Here is a 9,914-nt window from a genome sequence, read left to right as displayed (position 1 = left end):
TACGGTTCGCATTAGCTTTTGGAGATGAAAATTACTGCATGTGTATTACTTACGAATCTCCATATGGGTAACGACTCCGCGAGCGCACATTGTAAAACCGAACTACAAATTGTATGGGATATTATTTAATAACCACTGAATAACATACTATGGAAAGCAGATTTCATAGAAGACCTTTTTATTTGGGTGATTTTATCTGAAAACGCTGTGGATGATCTTAATTTGTTTACTTTGAAAGGCCAAGATTATGATTAAACATAAGCGTCATGTAATATCGAATAGTTTCTTTTTGATACGGAGTCGACGACAACGAAAGAAACAAAAGACGCAAAGTTCAAGGACACGTTCTTGAAACCTAGATATAGGTAACCTCAGAATTTACATGTTTTCCATCATGTCTGAATATCTCAATTTTGTATGAACAACGCGCAAATTACCACTCCCGCCTCCGAGGAAGGATATGACGTTGGAATTAGAACAGTATGGCTGACAGTAAAGGACGTAAACATTCAAATACAAAGGAGAGATCGCATGAAGGTAAGTGCAGTTGTGTCCTTTTGTACTGTCACTGTAAGGAAGCTATTTGTGTGAAATGAGCAACGGTAAAAACTTTAAACTTGACTGTTGCCAATGACATATACATATTAGCAATATTGTATGTTATGTTATTTTGCACAATACCCACGAAGCGATTGATTCCTTAGGCAAGTATGTCGACTGGTAACTGGTGCATATTTTATGGTAGTAGATATGCTGTGCACGTGTTTTTGGGACAAATGCGAGTTGACAAAATTTACGTGCTAAGGTTTATGTGTTTAGTAGACGTAGGTTATGTTTCATGTTTTCTAAACTGATATGCTAATACTGAACAATTTTTCGCCACAGTTGGTGGTGTTTATAACCTTAGAATATCTGTCACCATATGGGAAAAGTTTTGTGAACGTATGTTGCTTTGTGTACAGAAATGATGGGTAAATGTTTGGGTTAGAGACTGTTTGCTTTTATAGTGTTTTGGATCAAAACCGCGCTCCGTTTAGCATATTCCTGTCACGTTTGTGGACACACTGTGGATACACACTTGTTCATGCATTTAGTGTTTATAACGGCAACGACAGTGCGAGACGTTAATAGAATCTGAATATAGCACTGTGTGTAATGAATTAGTGTGCTTAAATTTCCGCTGGGAGGTACTGGTTAGTTGTTCTCATGCACCATTATATTGATGTAAACATTATTAAACTCACGCTGAACTAATGTATACGTATGGGATGTATCACATATTTTAAACTTGCGTCGTGTTTTTTGAAATGTGTAGGTGAATACAGGATACAAAGTCAGAAATGTCTAGCCATTCTAATTTTTTTTTTTGTTTTTTTTTTTCCATTGGCTTTGTCACAAATGTACAAACTATGTTCAAGAGGTTGCCGCTCTCTGAGAACTGTTATTCTGTTGTCATTTAGGATATTTCTTAGCACAGTGACAGGCAGCTAATAGTAATAATAGACAAATGAAATGCAGTTAAAACACTCGCTACTTTTACAATATATCATCTGTGATCTATTTCATGGTTGTAGTTGCAATATTTTGAGATGATTGTTGAAATTTAAATGATACAAAACTACATGTTTCTAGTATTGTTGAAGTACTTTCTAAAGTGTCATTCATTGACAGTAATCTGTTATGTGCTTTTCAATAAAACAAGAGAGAAATATTTGTTAGTTACGTCTTGATCATTTTTAATACTCTTGTTGTATTGAATTGAAAAAGTTTAAAGAAGAGTTGTGTGAATCGATACGTTTGATGATGTGTATGTTTCAAGGAGATGGTTCACCAAGTAAAGATCGTTTTTTATGTGTTGTGACGACTTAGAAACATCAGTACTACTTTCTTGTAACTCTGATTGAACAGCAATCGCATCTCTGGTGTGGTGGAACTTTTGTGCCATGTCTACATCTGTACTCTGCAAACAACGTGAGATTCCTTTTGCCAGTTATTAGGCTTTCTTCCTGTTCCATTCATATATGGAGCACAGGAAGAATGATTGTTTGAATGCTTCTGAGCGAACAGTAATTTTTGTAATCTTACTCTCACAATCCCTGTGCGAGTGATACAGTGAGGGTTGTATTATATCCCTAGATTCATCATTTAAAACAGGTTCTTGAAACTTTGTTAATAGACGTTCTCAGGATAGTTTACATCTGTCTTCAGCAGTCTGCCAGTTCAGTATCTCTGTGACACTCTGCCATGGATTAAACAAACCTGTGGTCATTCATGCTGACTTGTGTGTATACATTAAATATCCCCTGTTAATCTTATCTGGTACGGGTCCCACACATTTGAGCATTATTATTCTAGGGTGGATCACACAAGTGATTTGCAAGCAATCTCTTTTGTAGACTGACTGCACTTCTCCATTATTCTGCCAATAAACCAAAGTCAGCCACCTGCTTTAACCCATGTCATAGTGATTTGGATAATCTTTCAGTGCGCATAATAATGCAAAATGTAAACTTTTTTTTTTTTTTTTTAAATTGCATACCAGTCACCTGCTGGCATCACATTCTAGTGACATGTGAATGAATAAATCTGTGTGAGCACCACAAATACTGATACTGTGAAGGGTGTTGAATAATAAAAATACCACAAAATAAGTGTGTGTGTGTGTGTGTGTGTGTGTGTGTGTGTGTGTGTGTGTGTGTGTGTGTGTGTGTGTGTGTTTGTTTGTTTGTTTGTTTTACATTAAGGTTTTCAAGGGATATAAAACTGTTTCTATTTTCTACAGTGGGATTCTCTTCTCTCAGCAAAATTGATGAATTAGAAAACATGAAAAGTAATTATTGTATGCAAAATATGGTAGTGAGGCTACATTCTTAAATATGTTAGGAAGTGTATATTTTTGGGATGGAAAACTTCATTGTTGGCAGTATGGTATAATTACTATTTCTGCTATGAAATACCTGCAACAGTTAGAATTTTTGAGCCACATAACTACAATCTTTTCGTATTGCTGAAGCACCTGAATGCTTATCCATGTTTTGTCTTGTAGCTACCCCAGTTATCACCACTTCATCCAGATTCCTTGCTTTTTTAACACTTTGGAGCCCCATGCGTGTAGTATAGTGTAGTCTTCAGTTTAGCCTAAATTACAGACACAATATTGTAGTCAGGACTGCCGTGCGAGTTATGTTTAGAATGTGGCAGTCCTCGCCAAGACTGTTTGGTAATATTACTAGAAAGGAATTCTTTTCAACATTGAAGATAATGTAATATTGTGGGCATGGCACTCAAAGTATTAACTGAGGCAGAATTTACATAGTGATACCTGTGAGTGCAGCATAGGCTTTCATTTTGTCTAGCTACTACTTATTTTTAGTGTTTTCTCATCAACAGCCCTGTACATAATGTTGGCTCTCCATCTCATAGAGGGCCATTACCACGTCTGTTGTGGGGATAATAATGTATTTTCCTATTGTTTTCCACATAGGTCTTCATACGTATTGGACTGTAGTTCATTTGTGAATTTTACCAAATTATTTTTGTCTTTGGATTCACCATACCAATAAACTGGTGTGTGCATAAGAAGGCGGCTATGTTATGCATGCGGTGCAGAGACAGAGTGACGGTGAATGTCTTGTGGCATTTTGTGTCATAAGCTTCAACCATTACTTGTCCTCGAACTGGCAATGCTGGGGTGAGCGCTACACCAGACCACTGCTTCTCTTCTCCCTGGTAAAATGTTTATGCTGAGAAAACTAAGCTTATCTATGTATTACTTGTCGTGTGTGCTTCACACCACCCATATTGAACAATGTAGTGGCTAAGTAACCTCACCATGCCTTAACTAAAATGAAAATAAAGTACACCAGAGACAGATACTACCGCCAGATGTGGCAGAATGACACTGCTATCGTTTGTGATTGCCCATTGTACAATCACCGCTGTTTGCCACTATTAACACAGTACAGTTTTTGGGAGGTTGGGCTATAGGTGGTTAGACTTACAGGAGCACCATCAAGAACAAGTTCTCTCTGTTCAAATGTTTCACGTTAGGGAGCCAGGGCAAGTTCATCTGCACGAATAAAATGTGTTGTAAGGAAGTGGCTGGTCACTTGTATACATATGAAACAGCAACAGAGCCAGCACAATTCAATTGCTTGAGGCAGCCCATTTTTTTCTAAATCCTCCAGTTGAATTTTTGCCCTTGAAAAGCAAGAAGAAACCTACCATTCTGCAATAGTGTTGATATCTACATGCTAAGTTTTGGATCCTTATTGGGAACAAATGCCTTTTGTAAGATAATGGAATGGTTTCAGTATTAAATGCAGTACTAAGGTCAATGAAGCTTATGCCTGTGATGCATCTGTGTTCAAAAAAATGTTAAGTAAGTTGAGCTAGGTGGAGGATCTGTGTAACAGAACTCATGCCTGTTTTGAAGACAGTTCATTGTGGGTTGAACTATTGGTCAACAGCCTGAGTGATTCAGTCAGTTGAGTAGTATATTTTCGAATAACTTCTACTGTGTTCTGAGATTTAAAAAGGCCATTACACTATGGATATTTCTGTCATGGTTTTGGAATATTGGGCCTCATTCAAAAGCTGTATCAACCATTCCTTTGTGGCCATGCGGAAGTTCATTGTTCTGCTGTGACAGCACTGAAACCAGCGGCTTTCCCTGCTTTACATTGAATTATTGCATTTCCAGTTCAGTGACATTAAAATATTGCTGGCGTTTCTTTGTAGGGTGGACTTGTATTGTGGGTAACAGGCTACAAATAAAAAAAGTGAATTAATGGAAAATAAGCACACTTATAAAGTGTTCTTGCATTTGTACAAAGTAGGATTAAGGACTAAGTAAGTATTACACCATTGAAACCTAACGTTTTCGTTTTGGAAATTAGATGGTAAACTAATGAAAGAGACTGCTGATTTGTTGTTGGAGAAGTAGTACTGCATTTCAGTGTGTTGATGTTTCCAACTAGAGTTAAATGAAAGACAGTGACACTTCAGTCTGAGTATATTCTTGTGGTTTTTATTCTTCTAAAGGATGTCGATGATCATGACATTTTGCTTAGTGATGTGATAAAAAAAAGCTTATACTATGAGACTTTCATTCTTCTTTTTTTTCCAGTAAGTTGGCTTTCTTGGTATTCATTGCCCAAACCAAGAACAAAAGAAATTCAGAAAGGGCGTACGCAGCTCAAGTCGTAAGGTGCAACTACTCTCCTGATGGCCAAAAATTTTGAACTCATTCAAGACGTTACACAGCACTCCTCAGCATTTTACCCATTCTCAGTTGATGCATATGTATGTGTGCCCATCATTTTATCACCTCACAAAGCTTGTATGTATGTTGTTTAAATGAAGAAACATAAGTTTAATTTTTAAGGCAAAAATGAAAAACCAAATCCTCTGTATTTGTACTATGTCCATCGTTTTATACCACAGAGGTAGATAAATATAGAAGAAACATGAAAAACAATCATTTTCACAGCATCGAACGGATCAAAAGACTGTTAAGCTGCCAGACATACTGGAACTAACGTACGTAGCTTTTTCACACGTCACTGCCGAACGCTGGCAGGGTATAGAACGACTCATCATGAAACAAGAGAGAATGCTGCACCTGGTTGGCTTCATGGATTCTGTTGTTGATAGGCTCGTTATCAACGTAGCAGCAGGTGACACTTCCAGAACTGAAATGCATTTCTCAGATTCGGATAAGGAAGGAGCTAAGAGATTGTGTCGCTAGTGGCTTCAGTATTTAACTATACCATGAAATCCTTCAGTACTCTCTTGTGGTGCACACAGCTTACGCAGAAAAAAATTACTCTATGATTAAGTCAGGAATTTTCGTCATTCTTGTTTTTAATTACAGTAGTAGGCCCATGTTAAAAAATTACTCTATGATAAAGTCAGGAATTTTCATCATTCTTGTTTTTAATTACAGTAGTAGGCCCATGTTAGCTAAAAACGATATGTATTGGTGTTTTTGTCTAGTCGTCTAAGGACCATATTGTGGGAGATTGCTGTGTATTATTTCATTCTGCTTGAAAATTAAGACATTCGAAGCTGCATTGCTCCTCTGCTCGTATCTTTTTACGTGTGAACTGCAGCTGGCCATATCAGTGCAGGCTAGCTGTAACAGCTGACAGGCCAGTGATGTCAAAGTTAAATGCGCCGGTAAAGCTGTTGTCCCGTATTATCGCTAAGTCGATGTGGGCGTAACGCACAACACAAAACGTACTTATTATCGTACTCGAGACGGTTTGGCTCCAGTCCCACTTGATACGGAAATCCAATGAGGTTCCAGCAAACGCGGGATACATAGTGCAATATTTACATCAGGTTTATTTTTATGGTGAAAGTTTTATAGAAGTGTATCTGCTGCGCTGGAGATTCTTTGGTTCTCGAGAGGACATCAAATTAGTTGCTCTACGGCTTTTTTTCCCCTCCCACAGAACTTAGGGGAACAGTAGTCGCCGAAATTTTCACTTCCTGTAATAGCCTGCCAGAATATTATTCCGCAACAATAGTGAAAATCGTATCAGTCGCTGATTAACTGGTTTTAACGTGGCACGGCCCTTACCAACGTTGCTCAGTTATCCCGCCGATGACTAGCATAAAATAGCGGAAAACTATAAGAAAATTTTGACTGGCAGTATTTTATTAGTTCATATAGATATGAAGAGTGATCAACTTTGATGAAAAGTAGTCAGATCATGAAAATAGGCAGCCGAGACGGCTAAATAAACGATTTAAATCAGTCTTTATAAAAATACTGACGAATTATATTTAATAAGTAGTTTTCAAAAAGGTATACGAGGGATATTCATAAATAATGCATAGGTTGATATTACTGTGGATTGTTGATGCAACAACGAAAATTACGTCAGATGTAGCTGGGAGCTTGAGGAAGAAGCACGTGTACTCTTCACATAAAGTTGGCGACAATTAGAAATAGAGGCTGCAAGGGTATCTGGTACTGTGATAGTGGAAGACAAGATGTCGTACGTCAAGATCGGAACTTCACGCGACAGAAATGCACAATGCATTTGTGGTGATTTTGCAGTGGACCGTAGTACAGTTTCACGTTGGGTTATCCATTTCGTGGTCGTCGTCGTATGAATATAGACGATAATCCAAAAAGATGAAGTGTGAATCTTGAGGCAGTTTGACTTGAAGTACTCTCTGAAGCCACGGGAATTTCCCCAACATCAGAATTCTGTATTCAGAGAAATGATTTGAAGAAGACAGAAATTTCTACGATAGGCGTCCCACACTGCTGGAGAAGCAGATACCCCTGGACTCTGCAATCTTGTTCAAACAATTCGACCGTGAAGGTCAAGGATTCCTTGGTGTCGAATTGTCGATGCTGATAAAACTTAAATTAGAGAGGCTTTGAATCGGAGTTGAAATCGCAGTCCTATGTGTAAAGAGCTTCAGATTCTCCATGTCCAAAATAATTTCGACGCTTTTATTCAAAGTTCAAGCAAATGATGAATTTTTTTGCTTATGATCACTAAGGAAGCATTGTTACAGAGTACCGCGTGGAACAAGTGTCACAGCTGTGTATTATCTTAACTTCATGCAAAAACCTGCTCAGAAAAATGCACAATACTCGACCCCAGTTACTGGAGGCTGGGCCACTCGTTCTCCACGACAATGCTCGCCCGCATTTCAGCAATGTTGTAGGCCAAAAACTGCGCGAATACGGATGAGAAGTGTTGCCGCGTTCTCCCTACATCCCGGACATGAGTCCACCAGTCTTCTACTTGGTCCCGAATTTGGAAAAACCTATGCGTGAGCGTCGTTATCTTTCTCTGGAAGAGCTTTCTACCGCCGTTACCCTAGCCATTCGACAGACGAGCAGAAATGGTGTCCTGAATGTAATAATAGAGCTTCCGAGAAGTTGGGACTCAGTCATAGAGAAGCAGGAAACTATATTGAAGGACTATAACGAGGTATTGAAAAAAAAATAAACGTACAAGAAATAAGAATAATGTTCGTTATTTATTAATGCCCCTCGTACGTGTATGCCAGTACACTTGCGCACGATCTCATTGCCGTGCAATGAGTTGGATAACGTCTGTGATTACATTGTTATCGTTGTCGTTAGGATTATAACGTGTTGTAGTGTCCTTAACAATACTCGGGCGAAGCGTTGCAGAGATGTGGAGAAGCCCAACCCATCAACGACAGGAGCCTGCAGACTCTAGGGAGAGCCGGATACGCAGAATAAAATGAAACCTTGGCAAAGTTTTCGTGAGCCTAAAATATCGCGTGGTGCGCTGCGGCGACGGCCTCTGCGGCGCGCTGTCTGTAGTGTGCAGCGTGGGCTCCAGCACAGCGCAAGTGCTGGCTAGTGTTGCGAAGCTGCTTGCAAGTTAAGCAATGACGGGTGACAGGCGTAGTAACGAATCCCCGACACCGGGGCGCAGCGGGCCTCGCCGACCGGCCAGACGGCAGAGTTCGGGTCGGCAAGTGACCCCTGCCCAGCAGGTACCTGTTCAGCAAGCTCCTGTGGTTACCCAGCAAGTACCTCCTCAGCAAGCTCCTGTGGTTACCCAGCAAGTACCTGCTCAGCAAGCTCCTGTGGCTACCCAGCAAGTACCTGCTCAGCAAGCTCCTGTGGCTACCCAGCAAGTACCTGCTCAGCAAGCTCCTGTGGCTACCCAGCAAGTACCTGCTCAGCAAGCTCCTGTGGCTACCCAGCAAGTATCTGCGCCTGCCGAGCCAGTACCTGCTCAACAAGTTCCTGTGGATACCGAGCAGGTATCTGCTCAGAAAGGAGCTCTGCCCGTTAAGCAAGTACCCGTGCCTGCCCCACGAATATATGCTCAGCAAGCACCTGTTCCTGCGCAGCAAGTGCCTACTCAGCAAGTACCTGTGCCTGCCCAGCAAGAAACAGTGCCTGCTGCACATCCAGCAGTTGAGAAAGTGTCTACTCAACGATTACCTGCCCAGCGGTCATCTACTCAGCAAGCATCAGGCAAGCATATCACTCCGTCTGGAAATCTTTTGCTAATCAGAAAGGACATGCATGGTCATACGTAATGCCGACACTTGTGATACTTTCAGGAACGTTGCTAGGTGTTTTACTGCCTTAGGCGAGAACTGATAAAATACGCCCCATCTTTTTCAATACCATTGGTCTAGTCTTCTCGGTCTCCTTCTCTCCACCACCGGCATCCAACGGCACAAGAATGTAAATTTCGTATTACACTTTTAATCACTAAACTAAGGTGAGAAAACGTCCTCTTTTTCTTCGAGTATCCCTCAGTTTTCAAGCTTTGTCCTCATTTCCTTTAAAATCGATTGGCGACAACAAGTGTCCTCAGTTTATTTTTTGTTCAGTTTTTCAAATTTCCCAAAATAAACTGAAGTTGAAAGAATGTGCTGAAGATTTTAAATCGGGACTCAACTGAATACACCAGCGTAGCCAAATTTGGCATCACTTACTTATTTCATTTGATTACAGGAAAGTGGACTAGTAAAGGTGTGGAACTATTTTCTGGCGCTAGTGAATTTTTACTTGGATTTAGAAATTATGCTATACTGTGGGGAGACATGTCGAAGTATGAAACTAGATCATCTGGATACTCAGTGTTGTTTCGTTATCTGTTGCAATTGAAATATCTTTAGAATGAGGAATAAATCTACTCTTTTTCAGCATAAACTTTCTTGCGATTAAATAAATAAATGACGCAACGCTTGCATTTTCTGTTGAGAGTTCTAAAACTTTTACTAGCAGTCCCGGCGGCGCAGTGGTCTGAGCGATTTTCTGATCATTCGTCAAAGATGGGTCCGGGTTCGATTCCCTGCGAGGCATGGATGTTGTTTATCCAAAGGCATTGGCTCGATCCCTTCCCTGAAGTCAGTGGCCCCTAAATTAGAGACGGGCGACTGCTTGTAGC

General features: G+C 40.1%; 1 protein-coding gene across 8 annotated transcripts in view; it reads left to right on the top strand.

Annotated features, from left to right (window-relative positions):
- Positions 1-317: 317 nt before the first annotated feature.
- The window catches only part of LOC126467597 (atlastin), a 151,982-nt gene continuing 142,385 nt past the window's right edge, over positions 318-9,914 (top strand). The window contains exons 1-2 of one of the 8 annotated variants that reach the window (XM_050096476.1): positions 8,317-8,503; positions 8,576-8,989. In XM_050096476.1, coding sequence (XP_049952433.1) covers positions 8,392-8,503; positions 8,576-8,989 — 526 coding nt within the window. In that variant the 5' untranslated portion in view covers positions 8,317-8,391. Of the gene's footprint in view, positions 538-8,316; positions 8,540-8,575; positions 8,990-9,914 lie in introns of those variants that run through there. The other 7 variants (XM_050096479.1, XM_050096477.1, XM_050096475.1 and 4 more) reach the window with 7 other exon arrangements.

The sequence above is a fragment of the Schistocerca serialis genome, chromosome 1 (assembly GCF_023864345.2).
Source record: "Schistocerca serialis cubense isolate TAMUIC-IGC-003099 chromosome 1, iqSchSeri2.2, whole genome shotgun sequence".
Taxonomy (NCBI): domain Eukaryota; kingdom Metazoa; phylum Arthropoda; class Insecta; order Orthoptera; family Acrididae; genus Schistocerca; species Schistocerca serialis.
This window is presented reverse-complemented; position numbering and strand designations above follow the sequence as displayed.